This window comes from Ctenopharyngodon idella, chromosome 3, assembly GCF_019924925.1.
Source record: "Ctenopharyngodon idella isolate HZGC_01 chromosome 3, HZGC01, whole genome shotgun sequence".
Taxonomy (NCBI): domain Eukaryota; kingdom Metazoa; phylum Chordata; class Actinopteri; order Cypriniformes; family Xenocyprididae; genus Ctenopharyngodon; species Ctenopharyngodon idella.
Genome location: NC_067222.1, coordinates 4,739,754 through 4,764,501, shown reverse-complemented (window position 1 = coordinate 4,764,501; position 24,748 = coordinate 4,739,754). Strand labels below are relative to the sequence as shown.

The window sequence follows — 24,748 nt, the reverse complement described above, 5'->3', positions numbered from 1 at the left end:
ATTCAACTATAGCCTTCATTTCTAGGCAACTGTATTTCATTGGATTCTTATCAGACTAGCACATCTCTTTAATTATGAAATCTGTTATGTCGTAGGCTTTCTCCCAGACAGGAGAATGCAGGTGACACATCACTGACACTGCAGTCTCAGCAGCGCTCTCTTCCTCCGTGTGCGATTCCTCTGCATCATATTTTATTTCTTAGTGCAGAGAACATTTGAGATCGCCCATCTGTGCTGCTGTTACTCTACAATCTGTATGAGATAGATAGATAGATAGATAGATAGATAGATAGATAGATAGATAGATAGATAGATAGATAGACATTCACAGCTGCTGTAAGATGGTGAAGATGGTGTGCTGGTCTCTCAGCAGTTGTCATGGCATGTATTCTTCTCTACTGTCTCTTCTCTTTCTTTATGTGTGTGTGTCCTACTTTTATGCACGTCGTCACAACAGTGCTTTGCTGTGGCAACCGCCGTTACTAAGCATGACACACACACACACACACTCTCACACGCGAGCTGTAGCACGCTCCGTCTCACGCACTTAAAGCCGGCGTACGCGCACACCCCTTTGCGCGCTCATGTAGAAGCCGCTGGTGCACACTTTTTGGAAATGCATTTAAATGCTTTTGCTTTTCATTTTTTCAAATATTTAAATTATTTTAAACCACCCACATCAGACTATATACTTGTACCCTAGGGAATCAATAGTCGATTAAAGCTGTTTTATATGATTTTGATCTGATATGTTCATGACTGCAGACATGAAGGCAGAGTTGGAGTTCTTTCCACAGACTCACTCTACAGGGATCGTGAACACATGACATTCAATGTGCCGTGGCCCGTACTGATCTCACCGGAATTACCGACTGGCTGCTGCTATTGGACAAAAGTAGGTCAGTTCCAGCCGAGGGCTGAATGCTTCTCAGATGATCCTTAATTCACCGCATTGCGCACCAGCTTCGCTGTGATTGGATGTTGCGTTCCGCGCACGCAACACTCGACCAATCAAACGCAGGCGCGCTCGTGTTCTGGTGACTGCTGGTCGCTAGCACTGGCTGTTACTGTGTAGTCAGGGAGTATTGGCCATTCCAAGAAATTGATTTTGTGTTTAGAGAAGTGTGGAATGCGGGAGGGTTTATTTAAACAATAATTTCATTCCAGCTACAGTCAAATCCAAATGTATTTAATTCATATCAGAGTTTTATTACATATATTTTGTAAATGCAACTATATTGTTCAATAAAGCTTTTAAAAACCAAGTGAGCTGCCTGAGTAGGCAGCATTGTAAGGCACTGTTGCCTATGTAGTGCATTCCAGATCACAATTTGGAACAGACTCACTATATTACAGTGTTATTATTGTTAACTAAAACTATTAATATATTATTAATATAAAAATGACAAAAGCACGTATCAAAATTACAAAAAAAATTTAACTGAAAACATAAAAATAAAAGCTAATTCAAAATATTAATAAAAGCTATCACAATATTTCAATATTCATTTAATGCATTTTTAGGTTGAAATTACACCCTTTTATGTTTTTTTCATACTTTTCTCACACTTTGATGATCTTTTTTTCAGTCGATATTAAAAAAAAAACAGCATAAGATAATATACTGCAGTGTTTACGTTGTAAAAGAAAAAAAAAAGAATGTAATCGTGGACGTGCAACAATGTATCGAGTCATGATTGGGGGGATCCACGCCCCCCGGCGCTCTCATTGGCCAGGGCTCTATTCAGCAGCTTGGCCTGTTCATTGACGTCACAGACGTCAGTCTTCGCACATGGAATTGCGAATCAGTTGCGCTTTTGCGCTCCAGCCAGCCGACCTCACGGACGCGCGAGAACAGCCGCCGCTCATCGGTGCAGCGCACGGGCTGAGGACTCTATTTCGATACCCTATTGCAGAGTTTTTATTTTTTTAAATTGGATATTTTTTTTATTTCATTTCTTCAGGAAGATTGTTCTTTCCATTACGCGATGGAGAAGATGTCTCGACCTCTTCCTATAAACCCAACTTTCCTACCTCCGACTCACGGCGTCCTGAAATCCCTGCTGGAGAACCCCATGAAACTGCCATTTCATCACGATGAAGGTAAAGATGGATAGGTATTGCTTGTGGGGGGTTTAAAGTGCCTAATGCATCAGCTGACGGGTGTCAGGCGCGGTGCGCGCTTTGCTTTCCTTATAAACAGCGCGAAAAAGCGCGTCTTGTTTCACTGTGTTTTCACACCTTTACCAGTACCTGCTCAAGCATGCATGCTGTCATGTATAATCGCCTTGAATTCTGATGTGATTTTGGGCTGGAAGTTTTATGTTTATTGATATTTTTATTGCATTGCATCCAATTTACGCACAGACATAAAACCATTGCGCAGTGGATTTAGCCGAAACGCATGATGGTATCTGTTTAAAATAGGCTTATTTTGCTGTAAATTACAGCATTTGCTCACATAGAAGAGGAACAAACGAAGTCTACTCAACCAATACCGACTTTATGCGGATAGATGAAGTTCGCACGCAATGGAGATGATTTGTACTCATAGTTCCCTTTAGAGGGCGCCACTGAGCGTGATTGTATTTGTGCTACATCAGTCCTCATCACATATTTACAGTATACATAAAATGTTGTTTTTATCTTTGTTGCACCTAAAGAGGACGTGCATTTGCATGCTTTTTCAGTTTGCACACTATATATGTTGATTTGGTTGCATTTTTGGAGTAGTTCTCCCCTCAGGTCATTGCAAAACTGTACTTTGCTTGTTCTCTGGAACGCTAAAAGAGAAATGCTGGAAAACAGCCACTCTTTTCCAGTGCAAGTGACTGGCACTGCTGAGCATCACATGACTAAAAAAGTAAAAAGCTGTTGTATGATCTTGAATAAAGTGCAAAATGTGGTGTGGACCACTTTTAAGGTGCTTAATATATTGCTCTGTATAATACTGTATATATATATATATATATATATATTGCTCTGTGTACATATATTCTAAAAAATTGGGTTGAAAATGGACAAACCCAGCAATTGGGTTGTTTTAAACATGCTGGGTAGTTTTATTTAACTCAACTATTGTTTAAAAATGACTGTATTGCTTGCTTAAAATGAACCCAAAGTATGTTGGAAATTAAAAATTTTTAACAATTCTGATTTTTAATTTCCAACCTATTTTGGGTTCATTTTAAGCCAGCCATATAGTCATTTTTAAACAATAGTTGGGTTAAATAAAACTACCCAGCACGTTAGGCAAACATTTAACCCAACTGCTGGGTTAAAACAACCTAATTGCTGTGTTAAAACAACCCAATCTGCCGTATAGTGATTTTTAAACAAGAGTTGGGTTAAACAATAGTTGGGTTAAACAGTGCAGCACGTTGGGGAAACATTTAACCAAACAGCTGGGTTAAAAACGACCCAATCTCTGGGTTAAAATGACCCAATCTGCCATATAGTAATTTTTAAATAATAGCTGGGTTAAATAAAACTGCCCAGCACATTGGGCAAACATTTAACCCAACCGCTGGGTTAAAACGACCCAATCACTGAGTTAAAACGACTCAATTGCTGGGCTAAAATGACCCAATTGTCAATTTTCAACCCAATTTGGGTTATTTTAAACCCAGCATTGTAAATGTAAAATGACTTAAATTTAATTGAACTTTGATACTTCTTTCTATTATATTATATTATATAATATTATATTATTGTATTGTATTGTATTTTGTTGTATGAAACATGCATTTAATACATGTTTGAGATAACATAAATGTGCTTAAGAGATGACAGAATTGAATTTTTGTGTGTGTGTGTGAATGGTGACAATAATGCCTCCATCTTGCTCCTCCAGGGTTCGGGAAAGAGAAAGAGAAGGAAAAGAAGTTGGAAGAGGATGGAAACGGTCTAAACACCCCTCAGTCCGCCTTCCTGGGGCCGACTCTGTGGGACAAGACCCTGCCGTACGATGGCGACAACTTCCAGCTGGAGTATATGGATTTAGAGGAGTTTCTGTTGGAGAACAATATTCCCGCCAACTCACAGAGCGAGCAGAACCAACCTTCCCAGCAGCCCCTGCCACAGCAGCCTCCTTCCGCCCCGCCTACACCTTCCGTGGTGGATCTCAGTAACCGGGCGACCACCTCCGTTCACTCCGGGATCGTTGGCCAGAACTGCCTTCAGAGTCCCAGCAGAGCAGGTAGAGCACATCACTAATGCACCAGGCTGATCTGAGCCTTTAAATGACACCCGAGATGTGGTTTCTGTTCACATACACTCTTAAAAATAGGGTGTCTTTGCAGCGATGCCACAGAGGAACCATTTTTGGCTCCCCAATATACCTTTCAGAGATCAGTTCTTAAAAGAACTGTTTTTTCTTAGTGTGAAGAACATTTAAAAAAACCAAAGAACCTTTTTCTACTATAAAGAACCTTTTGTGGAAAGCAGAGGTTCCATGATTTCCAATAAAGAATCTTTATTTTTAGGAGTGTACATATCATCATCTGCATGTTGCATTGGTTAATCATCAATGAAAAGTTCAATGCTCTCTGCACTACTTCTGTTTTCTGTCACTGTGAAGATATCTGACCTCTGGAGCCATTTAAAGATTCACCAAAGTAATTACCCAAAGCTCCCGGCGAACGTCACAGAGTTTTGAGCGACAGGTCATATAAGTGAGAGATTCCTTGGACTTTGCTCAGCGGCGTCTGCAGTATGTGTTTGGTTGAAGTCCATGTTGTCAGGTGTTTGTGGATCCTGTTGCATTCACAGCATTATCTCTGCAGCCTTTAAAATCAAATCAAGCTTGTTTATTTTTTGCTAGAGGTTGCAGAGGGAAAAAGAGAGAAAATTCATTTGAAATCGTGCATGCATATACAGTAGAAGACGTAAATGCATTTCTTATACTGCACTGTAAAAAAGAATTGTTGGTTTAACTTAAAGAAATATGTTTACGTGTTAGGTCAGTAGGCGGAGTGTATGCAGTCTTTAGTGGCTGTTTGAACACATTCCACCACATGAGCGTTTCCACTACGAAAGCAATCCGGTCAAATGCGTATTACACCCCGTCTACACCTGTATTTAGCGTCATCCACTTGTGATTAAATCGACCAAAACGCATCTTAATACCAGGTGGAAACACGGCCATGGTTATTCAAACTATGAAGGAATGACTCATCTGCCCAAACGTGAATGACAGCTCTAGCTGAAACGTACCTGAGGAGCCGTCAGAGTCACCCGTCACATTGATTATGCATTCCTTTAAGAGCCAGTGACTTTCACAGACACTTCACACACTTTTACACCACCAGAACCAGCCATTAAACCTATGAAATTAGACAAACAAATTCCTAAAGACATGCATTACGCCTCCGATTTGAATGAAATGAAGTGCATGACGTGTAAATTAGTAATGCTGAGGTATTGAAACACACACAGTGTGCAGTGGCTGCTTTCTATCTTTCAAAAACAAACAAACACACCCAGTTCACTCCTACATACAGATTATTTGTGTAAATCTGACAAAACATGGTCCATTTCACCCCAAATAGGTAAATATATATTTTTAAAAAATGCATTAAGAAAATCAAGCATGTTTTCAAGAGCATTAAGATTTTTTTGTGACAATTAAGCACATTTTCACCACAGTAAAAAATGACTTTAATGACTTTTAATTAAAAAAGCACAGTAATTGCTAAAACACTGGGTTGTTACGTCTGAGCCAGGATCTGGGTAACACCAAAACTACCCAAATACTGGGTTATTAGATCTGACCCAGGATCTGGGTAACACCAAAACTACCCAAACACTGGGTTGTTACGTCTGATCCAGGATCTGGGTAACACAAAAACTACCCAAACACTGGGTTGTTACGTCTGATCCAGGATCTGGGAAAAACAAAAACTACCCAAACACTGGGTTGTTACGTCTGATCCAGGATCTGGGAAAAACAAAAACTACCCAACACTGGGTTGTTACGTCTGATCCAGGATCTGGGTAACACAAAACCTACCCAAACACTGGGTTGTTACGTCTGATCCAGGATCTGGGTAACACAAAACCTACCCAAACACTGGGTTGTTACGTCTGATCCAGGATCTGGGTAACACAAAAACTACCCAAACACTGGGTTGTTACGTCTGATCCAAGATCTGGGTAACACAAAACCTACCCAAACACTGGGTTGTTCCATCTGAACCGGGATCTGGGTAACACAAAAACTACCCAAACACTGGGTTGTTACGTCTGATCCAGGATCTGGGTAACACAAAAACTACCCAAACACTGGGTTGTTACGTCTGATCCAGGATCTGGGTAACACAAAAACTACCCAAACACTGGGTTGTTACGTCTGACCCGGGATCTGGGTAACACAAAAACTACCCAAACACTGGGTTGTTACGTCTGATCCAGGATCTGGGTAAAACAAAAACTACACAAACACTGGGTTGTTATGTCTGATCCAGGATCTGGGTAACACAAAACCTACCCAAACACTGGGTTGTTACATCTGAACCGGGATCTGGGTAACACAAAAACCACCCAAACACTGGGTTGTTACGTCTGACCCAGGATCTGGGTAACACAAAAACTACCCAAACACTGGGTTGTTACGTCTGACCCGGGATCTGTGTAACACAAAAACTACCCAAACACTGGGTTGTTACGTCTGACCCGGGATCTGTGTAACACAAAAACTACCCAAACACTGGGTTGTTACGTCTGACCCGGGATCTGGGTAAAACAAAAACTACCCAAACACTGGGTTGTTACGTCTGACCCAGGATCTGGGTAACACAAAAACTACCCAAACACTGGGTTGTTACGTCTGATCCAGGATCTGGGTAACACAAAAACTACCCAAACACTGGGTTGTTACGTCTGATCCAGGATCTGGGAAAAACAAAAACTATCCAACACTGGGTTGTTACGTCTGATCCAGGATCTGGGTAACACAAAACCTACCCAAACACTGGGTTGTTACGTCTGATCCAGGATCTGGGTAACACAAAAACTACCCAAACACTGGGTTGTTCCATCTGAACTGGGATCTGGGTAACACAAAAACTACCCAAACACTGGGTTGTTACGTCTGATCCAGGATCTGGGTAACACAAAAACTACCCAAACACTGGGTTGTTACGTCTGATCCGGGATCTGGGTAACACAAAACCTACCCAAACGCTGGGTTGTTACATCTGAACCGGGATCTGGGTAACACAAAAACTACCCAAACACTGGGTTGTTACGTCTGACCCAGGATCTGGGTAACACCAAAACTACCCAAACACTGGGTTGTTACGTCTGATCCGGGATCTGGGTAACACAAAACCTACCCAAACACTGGGTTGTTACGTCTGACCCAGGATCTGGGTAACACCAAAACTACCCAAACACTGGGCTGTTACGTCTGACCGGGATCTGGGTAAAACAAAAACTACCCAAACACTGGGCTGTTACGTCTGACCCGGGATCTGGGTTACCCAAAAACTGGGTTGTTACGTCTGATCCAGGATCTGGGGAACACCAAAACTACCCAAACACTGGGTTGTTACGTCTGATCCGGGATCTGGGTAACACAAAAACTACCCAAACACTGGGTTGTTACATCTGACCCGGGATCTGGGTAACACAAAAACTACCCAAACACTGGGTTGTTACATCTGACCCGGGATCTGGGTAACACAAAAACTACCCAAACACTGGGTTGTTACGTCTGACCCGGGATCTGGGTAAAACAAAAACTACCCAAACACTGGGTTGTTACGTCTGATCCGGGATCTGGGTAACACAAAAACTACCCAAACACTGGGTTGTTACATCTGACCCGGGATCTGGGTAACACAAAAACTACCCAAACACTGGGTTGTTACATCTGACCCGGGATCTGGGTAACACAAAAACTACCCAAACACTGGGTTGTTACGTCTGACCCGGGATCTGGGTAAAACAAAAACTACCCAAACACTGGGTTGTTACGTCTGACCCAGGATCTGGGTAACACAAAAACTACCCAAACACTGGGGGGCGAAAATGACCCAAAAGGCTCAACCCAGGACTTGGGTAGAAAAAAATAACCCAAGATTTTTTTAGAGTGCAAGTTATATAGATAATTTACCAATTAAAATAATAAAAAAAAAAATTAGTATTTAATCTTTTGCATTACTGTAAAACTGTGCTCAGTAATTAAATATGCTTAATTATCTTAAGAATAAGCACAATTTGCAACATCATAACAGTCTGAAAACATAATATAATATATACAATTACTTGTATATTTATAAAGTCATTTATTTTCTCTTTATTTTGTTTTTGTGGTGAAATATGAACTGGGGATGTTTTGACATGTTTCAGGAGATTCATTCATTTGTCTATGTAGGTATGAGAGAAGTTGTGTGTGTGTTTGTTAGCCACTTGAAGGGAATAAAAGTGAAGTGGCTGTACAGTAACCTTGCGACAGGTTTTATTATACATCTCGCTGTGATTATGCATTTAAAGGTTTCATTTCGCATTCCACAGATCTGGTCTGAAACATAAGTTATGTTGTAAAGATCTGACCGTTGAGTGGATGTGATGAACGTTCCCTCATGCGCTTCACTGTACGCTGCAGGATGTGTGTGTGTTCATGTTTACATTTCTGCATGTGTGTTTCCATGTGCCTGTGTGTGTTCAGTCTAGACGAGTGGTTCATGCTCTGCTCTGCACATTTCTGCTCACGTGAAGTCCGCTCGTTCCCAAAGCAGTGTGTGCTGCCATGTGATAAACACATGCTGCTGCGTGTGCTGCGCTGCTGACGAGCAGCAGAGAGAGAGTTTGTCAAGGCAGGCCACTCCCCACTCAGCAGGCCACGCCCCCTGCCCGCCCCTCCCACCTGTCTGTCTCTCCCTCTCGTTTGCTGTAGCAGAAGCACAGTATGTTCTCACTGAGACTCACATTGCCTGTGTCGTGGCTGATTCACGTGCAGCCGCTTTTAAACGACCTGTGAAAACCAGCACAACAAATAATGCATCACACAAACGGCATACATCAGTAACAGATATAATAACAGAGATATAAAAAGGGTTTTCACATCAAAGCCTCGTTCACACTGACATCGCCTGGAGGCTGCAGCATTCAGAATTAAATTTTTTCTTTCTTTTTTTCTTTAGTTGAATTTTAATTGAATTGACCACAACACATAGGAGTTGCAATTTGCAATTAGAGTGACAAACAGAGACAATTCTTAAAGGGATAGTTCACCCAAAAATGAAAAAATGATCATTTACTCACCCTCTGGTTGTTCCAAACCTGTATAATTTTCACAAAGGAGGATATTTTGAAGAATGTGGGAAACTGAACAGTTCTGGGGCACCATTGACACCCATAGTATTTTTTTTTCCTACTATGGAAGTCAGTGGTGCCCCAAAGCGGCCTGGTTACAAACTGGTTGCAAAATATCTTCCTTTGTGCTCAACAGAACAAAGACATTTATACAGGTTTGGAACAACTTGAGGGTGAGTAAATGATGACAGAATTTTCAATTTTGGGTGAACTATCCCTTTAAGTTGAATTTGATTTTAATACAACACAGGAATTGCAATTCACAGAAATTCAACACAGATAACTAAGTAATTAATCCTCTGATATGAAGAATACCTGTAAATACCTCTAAATAGAGTTCAGTGCTGTCAAATTAAGAACCATCAAACCTTTTTGGATTTTGCCACATTGTTTTCAGAGAACTTAATAGGAATATTCTGTATTTTAAATGTAAATATTTTTGTATATTTTAATGTTAAATATAAATATTTTAAATACAAATATCTTTATATTTAAAACATGTAAATATTAGTGCTGTCAAATCGATTAATCGTGATTAACCGAATCTAACATCTAAGTCTTTGTTTACATAATATGTGTATATATATATATTAAATTGATAAAATATTTATATAATAAATAAACAAATAATATATATATATATATATATATATATATATATATATGAAATGCTCGCACACACACATAATATATATAAATATAATATATATACACACACATATTATGTAAACAAAAACTTTTATGTTAGATGCGATTAATTGCGATTAATCGATTTGACAGCACTAGATATATATTTTTAATACATATAATACATTTGAATATATTATTTATTATTATATGTATTTTAATATTTTATGTTTAATATATAATATATTATGATATTGAATAAATTAATTCTGGGAAATGTATTGTTTTTTCCTCCATGGTCCATAAAAACAAATCTACATATAATTATATGTAGGGTCTATAAATGAAGTAATTTTTTGTAAGTTGCATTTATAAATAATATTTTTTAATAATAAAATAAAATAATGTTTTTGTAAGTATTCCATATATGTGTGTGATGAACTTTTAAATGAATAATTTACAGTAAAAAATGTATTATTTAAAGCTACATTTCCAGCATTTATATGAATTTATTTCAATTTTAATTCTACTTCTTTCAATTACAATTTGAATTGCACTTAAAGGTGTTTTGAATTGCGTTCTGCTTGTGGTCTGTACTGTACTGTTTCCAGCTGCGATTCTGTCGCTCGAATGTCTTCGGGTCGATTTGTCTCTGTAAATGTCTGTCAAACGGCTGTAATGGTGGACTTTGTTCTGCATGTGCGTGAGAGGCCGGCAGGAGTAACGTTTATCTACTGTTGGCAGAGCGAAACGAGGAAGGGTAAAGGGTTATTCTTCAGCTTTGAATGACAGAATGGATTTAAGATAGTGATGGTAGTTGCAGTAACACACACACACACAGAGGTCAGAGGTCAGAAACGAGTGTTGTGATGCTTAGTCTCATTGTGTGTGTTCTGGATCTGGTTTTTGGTTAAGTGTGCTGGTTCTGGGGTCGTTGGATCTATGGTTAATGGTCAGGGTCCTGAGGCCTCATTTATAAAGCGTGCGTACGCACAGATTTGATCTTAGAGTGTGTGTACGCTTAAATCCACGCCAACGCTCATATAAAAACGGTGTTTGACGTGGAAAAGTGCTTAGCGCCACATTAGGGTCTGAGCACACGTACGCTCTTTTCCTGGTCAGATTACTGCAGTTTTTTGGAAATCTAAGCTATTCTTGCTGCTCACCAAAGATTTGGACGATGACTGGTGATCTTTTATATGTAAATGACATTAATTAGGTGTCGTTTAAAATGTGGAGAACTGAAACCATTCAGCTGCGCGTAAGTTCAAGGTCATTTACGATTTATAGATTTCACATCTGAAAGAGAGGCGTACGCTCGTTTTCTGCGTGTACATTCAATCTATGAATCACACATACGCACATCGGAGAAATGATCGTAAGATCAAATTTAGGACGGTTTCTGCGCAACATTGTATAAATGAGGCCCATGATCAGTTGTCCTATTGGCAAATGAGATGTTCTAATGAATCATTTGTTTTTAATGATTCATTCGAAGCAGTCAAACTTTGGCTGGTTAGTCTACACTACTGTTTAAGAGTTTGTTTTTGAAAGATGTTTTAAAATAAGTCTCTTCTGCTCACCAAGGCTGTTTATTTGATCAAAAATACGGTAAAATCAGTAATATTGTGAAATATTTTTACAATTTAAAATAGCTGTTTTCTATGTGAATATATGTTAAAATGTAATTTATTCCTGTGATCAAAGCTGAATTTTCAGCATCATTACTCCAGTCTTCAGTGTCACATGATCCTTCAGAAACATTCTAATTTGATGATTTGATGCTCAAGAAACATTTCTGATTATTATCAATGTTGAAAACAGTTGTGCTGCTTCAGATTTTTGTGGAAACTGCGATACATTTTATTTTTCAGTATTCTTTGATGAATAGAAAGTTCATAAGAACAGCATTTATTTGAGGTGTCTTTACTGTCACTTCTGATCAATTTAATAATGCATCCTTGCTGGATAAACATGTTCATTTCTTTCAAAATAATAACAATAAAACAACAACAACAAAAAAAATTTGAATGGTGTAGTTCAGCCCCTGCTGGTAGATGTTGTAACTGCACCATTCTGAAGGCCATTCAAGCTATTTGTTTTGTTGTTTTTTGCAAGAACAATATATATTGCATCATGTAAACAAATTTAAGCAAATGTATATTTTCCCTGTCGGATGTGAATTTGAATTCGGGAGTGTGTGTGCTGGTGCGTCACGTGCTATTATACACACCTCTCTGCTGTTGACTCAAAGGAATCAGGTATATTGAACCAGTTCCGTCCGAACAAACAGATTCACTAAAATAAACCAGGCTTCCCAATATTCCTCACTGCTGGAGGCTTTAGCGAGATTTTATGATTTCAGGAAAGATCAGAATTCCAGCTCGGATCAATTCCTGGTACAAGGACAAGCCAAGATGCACACAGTCAATGGAAAGCTTTTCCTCGCGCTAAATCCCATTATCCAGCTTTTATCTGGACTCGTACACCGGCACCTGCTGTTGAGCCTCTGATATATTATCTCTGTAATATATTAATATGATGATATTATTTATTATTGTTATTATTAAGACTAATATAAATACATTGTATGTATTATAATATAATATTATATTGTATTATATATATATATTATAAAATTATATGAATTTTTATATATAGTTTATATATATATATAATTTATTTTTTTATAACATTTATATGTATTAAATTTATATATATATATACCTGTTGTTGTTGTTATTATTATTAACAACAACAACAACAATAATAAAACATTGATTTATATTAATATTTATTTTATCTGAAATTATAAATAATAAATTATCAATTATTTATTATATGAAATTCTGTAAGTAAATCTAAATATAAAAATCTAGAAATATATATTTTTATTTTTTTAAAAGCGTATTCTCAGTAGGATTCTAATCTTTTTGCTCTTTAAAACTTTCGATGGAATCAATAACAGATTTATATTCATTTTATATGAAATAAACAATGTTTTGGTGTTTTTTGTGGCATTTCATACAATTATTTTTAACACTATAATGTAATATAACAATGTTTATGTAAATATTTCATATACAGTATGCGTGTGTGAATGAGCATGAGTGAGAAAATTAAATTCTATATTAAAAACTTAGTTATATGCATTCATATGAATTGAATTCCATATGAATTCTACATCTTTCAATTATATCCCAGTTTTATAGGTTTTAGTGTCTTCTAAAACACTCAGGTCACTTCGTTTTGTCAAACGTGTTTGCTTGAGATCTTCCTTTATGATAAACACACTTGCTTGTCAAATGCAGTGACATTTAAGCATTTTTAAGTGTGTCCATATATTTTTGGTTTCACTCTCAAGCCACTCATAGTTGTTGTGTAGCTTGTTTTGTCACTGATGTTTGTTTCGGCCTCTCATGGCTTGTTTGACCTCTTATCAGGGCTATCACTGGTTAAAATAGAGCTTGTTAGGGCGCCTTTTTCCTACACCCGTCGACTTCCCCAAGCACAGACGCCTCCCTTCCCTCAGCGTGTGTGTTTAAGGAAGGGAATGGCCAGGGTTCACGGGACGGTCACAGTCACACCCATGAACGATCTGCCACCCAACGGAGCAGGACCTCAGCAGCGCTCGCATACTTTCCTCAGACCCCGCCCACCATTCCAGCCCTGGCCTGTGATTGGTCAGCACAGCTCCACCCCCTCACCTCTGAGGCCAAGTTCAGGCTCTCAGATTGACTGAGATAGAGAGAGACAGAGATGATGAGAATGACACACACACACACACACACTTTATTTCACAGGCTTTTCTACTAACCATATAAGTTATGAGTAACTGTTTAGGTTTGATGTTTGCAGGCAAATATTTACTTTGAAAATACTATGAGAATATTTAAGTAATGCTTAATTGTAGCCTAAACTAATCTCTCTCTCTCTCTCTCATATATCCTGCCTGCAGAATGAAACAATCACTATTACAAACATAAATATTATAAATATAAGTAATATTATAACTTTATATTACATTATTATGGTATTTTATTCTTATTAATAAAAATACTAATAACATTCCTATTTTATAATGATATTTATTATGTATTAATAATTATTAACTATTATATTTTTTAATTTTCTTGAATATTCCTTATCCTACCTTCAGAACCTAAACAATCACTCATAATTATATTAAATATATAACAGCATAAATATGATTGTAATTACATAATTATATATTATTATAATAATAATAATAATAAACATTATTGTTTATATTAATATTTATGTATGAATAGTAAATTATTTATATGAAATCCTGTAGATAAATCTATTAATCTTGAAATAATTTTGAATTTCTATAATCTAACAAGTATTTTATCTCATGAGCATAAATGTGCATAAATGCTATATATGAAGAATATTATAATTATTAATTAAACATTAATGATTTCTATTCATATTTATTATGGATTAATAATACATTACTAATCATTTGTTATATGAAAATTTTGTAGATAAATCTATATATCAAATCTAGAAATAATTTAGATTTTCTGTAATAATCTAATTGAGTGTATTAATAATTTTATCTCACGAGCATGAACATGCAAGATAAGGCAAGATTATCGTTACGCCAGAAAAGATGAACGAAATCCTGAGTCATTTTGACCGTTTGACTGTCATAAAGCGGGTCTTGGTCGGGTCAGTTTAGATAAAGTCCTTCATGATTTAACTGTCAAGTTGTTTGTAATCAGACAGGGAAACACACACACACACACACACACACACATAAATGTATATCACAGACACACACACATACAGCTTCGTCAGGCTTCGTCAGTGCTGCTGCGCCTCATAGAGGGGAAGCAGGTTGTGTGCTGAAGTTGTTGAACCATGTATTGCGGTTGTGTGATTCAGGCAGTGTTGTTGTGTGTTATATTGTGTGGTGATTGCGTGTGTGGCTGTATGCCAGCTCTTGGCGCTCTCAGCTCCTGTTTAATGACCCTTAAATCAGTCAAGAGTTTAATTTGATCTTCTAATCCTTCACTAATGAACAGAAACACACACACATCTCTCTTGCTCTTGTGTTTGATGTATTTTGGTAAATCAATCACAGTCGCCTTTACTGCATCAGCGAACTTATTTATATAAATACTTTAAGAAAAATAGCTATATAATATAAATATTGCTTAATTTTTATAGTATAATTAATTTTTATTTAATGATTATTTATTATTAATATTATTTAGTAATATTTTTATGTGTGTGTGTGTAAATGTGTTAATATGTATGGCTATAAGGTGGGTTCATGTGCCCCCTGGTGGTCAGAAATGGTAGTGCATATTTACACTAAATCAACATGATATGGAATTTGATCCTATTTACCTTTTAAAATAAATGTCTCTTGCCTGATAAGCATAATATGTGACCCGTGCTGTCAAAATGAGTCGGGCTGTTTTCGAGCTACAGGCAAAACAAACGAAAAATGTAAATTTTGGTCGAATTTGAGGTTTTCTCAAAAATGAGTTCATTAAGCCCTCGTCTAGCGATCCCAATGCTCCAAATAGCAATTAAACAGCTAAAGGTGTCTTTATTTGTATGTTTTCTGGTAGGGGTACCTTTCCTTTCTCCATGAAAAATGCCGTTTTTCTCCGCCCGCTTCTCGACGACTGGCGCGTTTCCCTCAGCACAAGTTTGGTATCGTTGTGAAGCACTTTGTGAATATTCATAGCGAATTCTCGATAGCATGAGTCTGAACCAATGAAATGTTATTTTAAAACTCATGCTGATGTAAACAAAACGATCTTACTCGCGCTGACTTACAGATCCGAAGCGCGCGAAAAAGACGCCTCAGACAGCGCGCGATCCCGGTATTCACCTTTACACAGAATTACAGTATTTCAGAAAATCTGTCTTGGCGAGTATTCACGCAAACATTATCTGTTATGTCTTAAGTGAACGTTTGGTTAACTGTTGAGGAAAAACAGCTTATGTGTAACATTTTATTAGGTCCGTGTGATACAGTAGGTCTTATCATAGGCTGTCTTGGCTTGTGCTAAATTTGATGTTATTAACAGGGATTTTAAGGTTTTATGGTTGCTAGGTGATTTTGTTTTGGAGCCTTCAACTCGATTTTTCTCAAAATTGACTTTGCTGACTCTATCGACTTCAAACAGGTGTAGCTCAGTCATTGTTTTGTCAGATTCCAACAAATCATACATCATTTTTGAAGGTTTTTAATAGAGAATGTGAAAATAACAATAACTCATTTGCTCATTGCGACTCATTTTGCCAGTACAGGTCACATGTAATGTAATAATGTTGGTTAATATTATAATTAAAGTCATTTTCTCTCTTCTCTCTCTCTCTTTCGCCTTCAGTTCTGCCCTCTTCACGTGACACACCCAGTCCGATAGATCCAGACTCCATCCAGGTTCCGGTCGGGTACGAGCCCGACCCCGCTGACCTCGCCCTCTCCAGCGTCCCGGGACAGGAAATCTTCGACCCTCGCAAGCGCAAATTCAGTGCGGAGGAGCTGAAGCCGCAGCCCATGATCAAGAAGGCGCGCAAGGTCTTCATTCCAGATGACATGAAGGTAAAAACACAAACATTAAACCATAAAGCACAGTGAAAAGTGATGATTATTATTATATCTCTCTCCCAATATTTGTGAAACAACAACAGTAATAGTAATATTATATTTTGTTAATGTTGTACAAATAAATGGTAATATACAGTAATATACTGTTAAACAATGCATTCTGGGTAATATTTGTCATTTTCGAGAAAGTAGCCTATAGGTTAAACAACAAATAATATTATCCAGAATGCAAAATGGTATTTTACTGTGTAAATTTGTTAAAAAATTAAAAAACTGCTATACTGCATTTAGATTTACATTCATCTTTTTTTAAAAGATGAATGTATAATTTTTGTGTCACCAGGAAAAATTCCAAACTGAATTGTGAGAATAATTATTTTTTTCTGATTTGTTTGTCTCTCCGTCTCCGAGCAGGATGACAAGTACTGGGCAAGGCGCAGAAAGAACAATGTCGCGGCCAAACGGTCCCGGGACGCTCGCCGGCTGAAAGAGAACCAGATCGCCATCCGCGCGGGATTCCTGGAGAAAGAGAACGCGGCACTCAGACAGGAAGTGGCCGACCTGCGGAAGGAACTCGGCCGCTGTAAGAACGTTCTGGCCAAATACGAGGCGCGACACGGCCCTCTGTGAGCCCCTCCCATCCCCACAAAAGCCCCGCCCACACCCACAAATGACCCGCCCCCCATGGACTTCTGCGTGCCCCTTTAAGAGGCGCCAAATTCTCCTTGAATTTTTTTCACATTTCTCTCTCTTTTCTCTCAATATTTGAGTTGACGTGTTTTTCGTTTGTGTTTCAGTGTCTGTCTTTCTCCTCTCAAGTAGGAATTTCACTTCTCTCTCTTTCCTTTTATTTGTTCGTTCGTCCATTTATTCCTTCGCCAACGATGGATCGTTTATTTGGAAATGATTCTACATGGTTCTCGTTTTCTCTGGAATGTTTTCAAACACGGACTGATAAATATTTTCCTCTCTTCTTGCCCTCCTGTCTGTCAATCATCCGCTCGGTCCATCCCCCTCTTCCCAGAGTCTCCGCCCACTTCCTGTTGCTCGAGCTTGTTTTTGTGTATATTATTGTATTTTAGTTGAATAGCTGTAATGCACCGGCACCTTTCGTTCTGTAAAGTGTGTGTATAACACTAGTTAGCATCAGAACACAATGTTTGTTTTCTGTTCTTTGTGTTTTGTCTGTTTTACTTTCATCATTACTTTCAAACCAACACCAGCGTAGTTTTTTGTGTCTTTCCTGTATTGTCCATGGAGCAATAAGCCTGAATCTCTTCAGAGGGCAAAACACATGAAATGTAAGCTAAATTCTTCTACTCTAAAGTTTCTGCAAAGCCTGTTTCATAGCGCCATCTTGTACTTGCTGTAGTGCAGAAACTTTCCCTCCAAAACTTTCCCTCCAAAACTGCTGAATCCATTATTTGTCTATCTTTCTTTCTCTCTCTCTCGCTCTAACTCCCTGCACTAATGCGTGTTTCACAATCTGATCTGGTGCAATGTTTCTACCTACACTATTAATCTGCCTGATATATTTATGGACTTTTTTTTGAATGGAAGATTTTTTTTCAAAAATATTCAGCTGTTAATTACTACTATTGTTATAGCTGTTCTTATTGTTATGGCTGTATAGTAATTTTTCCTTATTGTTTTACTGGATATTTCAGCATGATTATTGTTTCAGAGTTGCGGCCTCAAGCTAATTGTAAATGGGTCATTTTTTTTTTTTTTTTTTAGAATGGATGATTTTCTTTTTTTTACTATAATTTTTTTTCACCCACAGCATGTTTTAGAATTTTTGTTTGTTTATAAGTCAGTACAACAAAATAATATTTGTAGTGATTTTTTTTTCCTTTCGTTTTTGTAGCTTCGCGTGTCTGTCGGCTGTATGACTGTAATGAATGTGTTTGAAGAGGTTTTGAGGCGTTCGTTAAGCAGGACGGTGTTGTCTCAAATACTGTGGTTGAAACCCAATCAGTTTGTTTACTGCAGACCAAAAGATACAGCACACAGATTTATTGATAAAACAGAGTTTTAATGTTTATATATATATATATGAAAACTATTCTATAAGTTGCTTTTTTGTACAGTATTTTTCCTATATAATACTGTTTGAATATTTTCAAGGCACAACAAATCCAGAGTAGTACAAGAGAAATCTATGATAGCGTATATATATATCCATTACTCAGAGCTAAGTAACATAGAGTTTTGATATATTATGAAGTATATAACAGGGAGTAAAAGCGAAACCCGCGATTATGTCCTCTATTTTGGGCATTAAAAACCTTCTGCACCCTCAATTTTCAAATAGCCTTTAGTATTCTGTCTCAGGGAACGCTAGCAGCCGGACCTCACACCGTAACTCACAGCAACATAAAGATTATATATATGTATATTGTACAGAAAGTACATCAATAGTTTTTCTCCTATAGGGAGGAGCTGCAATTCCTCCATATAACTCACACTCTTGATGCTGTGTAATGGAGTTTCATTACACGCAGCATCCACAGTATTGCTATTGGTTCTTTGGATGGAAATCTAAAGGCTATGCTTTCTAGTCTATACAATTAAGTCTTTTTCACAGCAGAGTGTTGATAATGAATGTTTAGTGCGGCAGCTCTAAGAGCTTTTGCTTGGTTGAATGTTATAAAAGTCTTATTGTTGTCAATGGAGTCACTGGGTACGTTCAGACTAGTATACTACTACTATTTCTGCAGTACATAGTAGGCCTATGTATGTGCACAGTTTGTGAAAGTAGTAAGCTAGAAGTTACTTCTGGAACGTACCAGGTTTTTGTAGGTTTTTCTGATCTGAGATCAGTTTTTTTTCTTTCTGTTCTAATGGATGATACAGGGTTTAAAACCGAGACGACTGATCTCAGGTCAGGTTTGATTGCTGTTTCTGCTGGTGACTTCATTTTCAACAGTAACTGCCCCAGTTTAGGCCAAAATTCAGATGATTTGTATTGTTGAGGGCCGATTGGGGGCAGAAATGGCGCTGTGTTTTTATGTGTTTCTTTTAATTTCCCTTTATTTTCTCATGTCTGTTTTTTTTTTTTTTGTTTTTTTTTTGGTATAAATGCAGATGTGAGACGCGTGTATAAAGCCCTGTGTAGACTGTTTCCAAATGTACAAAACTTAAATAAATCCAGGATTAAGCCAAACCGTTTCTCGTGAATAATGCCCCATGAAAATACCTCCCTGAGGGCAAGAGGGAGGCCCAGCCAAGTTTTTAGCATTTCACTAATGTGTTCCTCTCCTTGTTAGATGGGAAAAGTATTATAGGTTAAACAGTCCTAGACCATCTTGAAAATCCAATTTATTCTGCCTTTACGTGCTATCAGACTTACCATAAATACAACTGTCCTAATCAGAAAATATCAACGAACTCTCAAATTGTGTGAAACTAGGGCAGCCCATACATTTTAAACATGATTATTGTCAGATTACCGAAATTTCGCAGGCACTAAAGCCTTTCAAGGTCTGTTCACTTGGCGGCCATATTTGCAACGCCTCCAGGCAGCTATTTCAGGCATTCCAAGACCAAGTCCTATCTATTTAAATGGGGGAATCCTGAAATCTCCAAAACTACTTAGTGAACTCAATTAAATAACATATTTCAAATCAGCAACAAAATCTGACATGAACTGTCCCATAAATGTGACCCTGGACCACAAAACCAGTCATAAGGGTCTTTTTTTTTTAAATTGAGCTGAATAAATAAGCTTTCCATTGATGTATGGTTGTTAGGATATGACAATATTTGGCCGAGATACAACTATTTAAAAAAATCTGGAATCTGAGGGTGCAAAAAAATGAAAATATTGAGAAAATTGCTTTTAAAGTTGTCCAAAAGTCCTTAGCAATGCATATCCACTCACAAAAATACATTTTTGATATATTTACAGTAGGAAATTTACAAAATATCTTCATGGAACATGATCTTTACTTAATAACCTATTAAATTTTGGCATAAAAGAAAAATCGATAAGTTTCCATGGATGTTAAAGGTTCTTCGTGAAACCATCAGTGCCAATAGAGAACCTTTATTTTTAAGAGTGTAGGACATTTCCGATAGCATGTGAAGGCAGCATTAGCATACAAACGTTTGGCCAACTCAATCTAGACTGTTTAGCAATAGATTGCATGAGCGGATAATCTTGTATTCATATAAATCTACCTTTAGATGCAATTCTAATAGCGTCCGTAATCTCATAAGGACAGGGAAGGACACAGCAGTGAGATTGTGGGAAACAAGTTGGCGTCTCCCTTTTGGTAAAATTCACTACCTCAGTACTGAAAGGAAGCTAGAACCATATTGAACCTGTTTAGTCCAGTGCCTTGAATTACCACAGACGATTTCACACTCATTTTAAAGCTTAAATTACTTGGACCGGATCGGACCTGCACGGAAAGGGCTCCCCACGCTGCTCCAATCAGCCCTGACAATCCCACCCCTTACTTTACACGTTCTCAAACACAGAACTCAGACGCTAGTAAAGCGCTGGTTCGTCTTGAAAGACCCACAGGGGTCGACGGGAAGGTGGGCCCAGAGAACCGCCGTATTCAAGGCAACACCTGCAAGACAGTCAAAGCTGGAGATGTTTGATCTTGTGTGTCATGCAATGGAAGCAGAAACCTGAATCTTTGCTCTCTGCTGCCACCTTTTGACCCCTTATCTCTCTGTACATTTAGTGTCCAATAAAGTCTTCAGTTTTCTCTCAAGATCTGTGCTTTTCTGTCTTTGTTCATGACTCTGAATGGGAGGCCCTGAAGCTATTATTTGTTCCATGCTTTAATAAAATTCAAAAGGGTTTTATCTGCATGAAAACATTAATGCTAACTTAGCATGAAGTGCTCTACACTGAAAGTAGCCTACATATTCATCAAGAAAAACAATAATTACATTTTAATTAAAAAAAAATAAAATAAATAAAGGTCAAATTCTAATACGTACACATTATATTACGAGTATGTTTTAGTTTAGAAGCCCAATGTTTACACAACAATGTTTAAAATGTTTCACTACCATGAAAAAATTTAAATTTTATTTGGAAAAGGTTTGTGCATTTTTGCCTTTAGATTTCTTTAATTAATGCCTTTGTCTTAAGATGGTACTTGTGATCAGTAAAGAGGAAATTAAATTTGGTCTCTTTCCTAATTTCTTTCCTAAAACTTCACAAAGTCAACATTAATGTATTAGATAATATGAAATAATAATATTTTTTCAGTATTTATTAATCCTTATGTGTGTGAATAAAATACAGTTGTTCGTTGTTTGTTCACGTTAGTTAGCAATTCATTAAATGTTACCAGTAACATTTTGATTTTAAAAATTAATTGAAAAATGGTTAATGAATAACATCAAAATTAATACATGATGTAGAAGTATTGTTTATTGTTAGTTGTTAAACGAGACCTTTCCTTAAAGGTACATCGTGTAACTTTTCACCCTCTAGCGGTTAAAACACAAAACTGCATGCATTTTGCAGAAGACATTGTTTTAGTTGTGCTTCGGCTTTGCGTGACTGTGCGGATGAATATGGTTATCCTACTGCTCATAAAACATTCACTACTAGGCTTAAAGGGATAGCTCACCCAAAAATGAAAATTATCCCATGATTTACTCAGCCTCAAGCCATCCTAGGTGTATATGACTATTTTCTTTCAGACGAACACAATTGGAGAAATATTTAGAAATATCCTTGATCCTCCAAGCTTTATAATGGTAGTGAAGGGGGGGCGAGATTTTGAAGCCCAAAAAAATTCACGCCCTGGAAAAAAATATTAACCCCCTGGAGGAGTATGGATGATGGACGAATTTTTTTGATGGATGGATTTACTTTTATGATGGATGAACGCATGTTTATTTATTTATTTTTTTTGCTCCAAAATGAATTTAGATGGAAAGGATCTCAAGCTGACTAGCTGAAGACGTTACTGTAGCTTTACCCATTAACTTCATTGAAAATACATTCCAGCACAGTGCTACAACAACCATAATGAAACAAGCCATCATAATAGATTATGCTTTACGATAAACCGTGTTGGAAAGCTACATATGGCAATTTATCTGTTCAATAAAATACCTCACTCACCTTTTGAGTAATAAAAACGCCATCTCCGCGTCGCTCTTTTTGCCATCAGATTATGTTCGTTTGTTTTGAACGGGTGATTTCCCAGAGGTTGGAGATTTAGCTGCTGCTCCATGTCAACCTTTCACGCTCGTTGTAACAACTGACCTACGCCGTTCCCACAACATACAGGTGCTGGTCATATAATTAGAATATCATGAAAAGTTCATTTTTTTTATTGTAAATTATTTTAAAAAATGAAACTTTCATATATTCTAGATTCCCTACATGTAAAGTAAAACATTTCAAAAGTTATTTTTTTTAAATTTGTTGATTAGAGCGTACAGCTAATGAAAGTCCAAAATCCAGTATCTCAAAATATTAGAATATTTACATTTGAGTTTCATTAAATGACCATCCCTACAGTATAAATTCCGGGTATCTCTTGTTCTTTGAAACCACACTAATGGGGAAGACTGCTGACTTGGCAATGGTCCAGGAGACAATCATTGACACCCTCCACAAAGAGAGTAAGTCACAGAAGGTCATTACTGAATGGGGTGGCTGTTTACGGAGTGAAATATCAAAGCATATTAAATGCAAAGTTGACTGGAAGGAAGAAATTGGGTAGGCAAAGGTGCACAAGCAACAGGGATGACTGCAAGCTTGAGAATACTGTCAAGTAAAGCCGATTCAAACACTTGGGAGAGCTTCACAATGAGTAGAATGAAGCCGGAGTCAGCGCATCAAGAGTCACCACACTCAGACATCTTCAGGAAAAGGACTACCAAGCCACTTCTGAAACAGAAACAACGTCAGAAGCATCTTACCTGGGCTAAGGAGAAAAAGAACTGGACAGTGAACAGTGGTCGAAAGTCCTCTTTTCAGATAAAAGTAAATTTTGCATTTCATGTTGAAATCAGGGTCCCAGAGTCTGAAGGAAGACTGGAGAGGCACAGAATCCAAGCTGCTTGAAGTCTAGTGTGAAGTTTCTGAAGTCAATAATGATTTGGGGGGGCCGTGACGTCTGCTGGTGTTGGTCCATTGTGTTTTATCAAGTGCAAAGTCAATGCAGCCATCTTCCAGGAGATTTTGGAGCACTTTATGCTTCCATCTGCTGACAAGCTTTATGGAGATGCTGATTTCCTTTTCCAGCAGGACTTTAGCACCTGCCCACAGTGCAAAAACCACTTCCAAGTGGTTTGCTGACCATGATATTACTGTGCTTTATTGGCCAGCCAACATGCCTGACCTGAATCTATGGGATATTTTCAAGAGAAAGATGAGAAACAGTTGATCCAACAATATACAGATGATCTGAAGGCTCAATAGTGCCTCAGCAGTGCCACAGGCTGATCACTTCCATGCCACACTTCACTGATGCTGTAATTTGTGCTAGGAGCAAGTCATTTGCTGTAATATGTGCTGCCGACCAAGTATTGAGTGCACAAATGAACATACTTCAAGGAACTTGAACTTTTCTGTTTTGCAAATCCATTTTTTGATTGATCTTAGGAAATATTCTAATATTTTGAGATACTGGATTTTGGACTTTCAATGGATTTTGGACTTTAAATCATCAAAATTTAAAAAAAAAAACTTTTGAAATGTTTTACTTTACATGTAGGGAATCTAGAATATATGAAAGTTTCATTTTTAAAAATAATTTACAATAAAAAAATGAACTTTTTCATGATATTCTAATTATATGACCAGCACCTGTACATGCGTCAAACTAGCCGGAACAACTTTACTCTGTTTACAGATATGACGAGACACGCACGGGCGAGTGACGATTTACGAATGTGCAGTTTCCCGCGAAAACCATCCCGACAGGTCTAAACTAAACACGTATAAAACAGGTTTAACATAGTGAATCAGGGTAAGACAAAAACATGTTATGGAAGAAGGTTTGATGTATTAACTTTGTTAATGTTAAACAAAAAAGTTGCATTAAAAAAAATCTACTTTAAGATTATATATATAAATAGGGGTGTTGAGGTAATTTGAAAAGTTACAAAATCAGTACGTTTCACTGTAAAAAATGTTTAAGTTGTAGATAAAACAAAGAATTTGCTGTTTATTTGTAATTATTTGTGAAATGTACTAGCTATTTCTGAATGAAAATT

At 37.4% G+C, this 24,748-nt stretch overlaps 1 protein-coding gene and 1 long non-coding RNA gene across 3 annotated transcripts in view; one reads left to right on the top strand and one right to left on the bottom strand.

Annotated features, from left to right (window-relative positions):
• LOC127508437 (uncharacterized) overlaps positions 1 to 24,075 on the bottom strand; it is a 527,778-nt gene extending 503,703 nt beyond the window's left edge. The window contains exon 1 of the long non-coding RNA XR_007928815.1: positions 23,872 to 24,075. This is a non-coding gene — a long non-coding RNA (uncharacterized LOC127508437). The remainder of the gene's footprint in view (positions 1 to 23,871) is intronic.
• Positions 1,785 to 21,270, top strand: hlfa (HLF transcription factor, PAR bZIP family member a). Of its 2 annotated transcripts, none has more exons than XM_051886325.1 (4): positions 1,785 to 2,103; positions 3,854 to 4,198; positions 16,323 to 16,537; positions 16,955 to 21,270. In XM_051886325.1, exons 1-4 carry the CDS (start codon positions 1,989 to 1,991, stop codon positions 17,171 to 17,173), a joined length of 894 nt encoding a protein of 297 aa, XP_051742285.1. In that variant the 5' UTR covers positions 1,785 to 1,988; the 3' UTR covers positions 17,174 to 21,270. The 2 variants fall into 2 exon arrangements, with proteins under 2 accessions (XP_051742285.1, XP_051742286.1); XM_051886326.1 differs by having other exon boundaries at positions 1,788 to 2,103; positions 16,958 to 21,270.
• Positions 24,076 to 24,748: the final 673 nt, after the last annotated feature.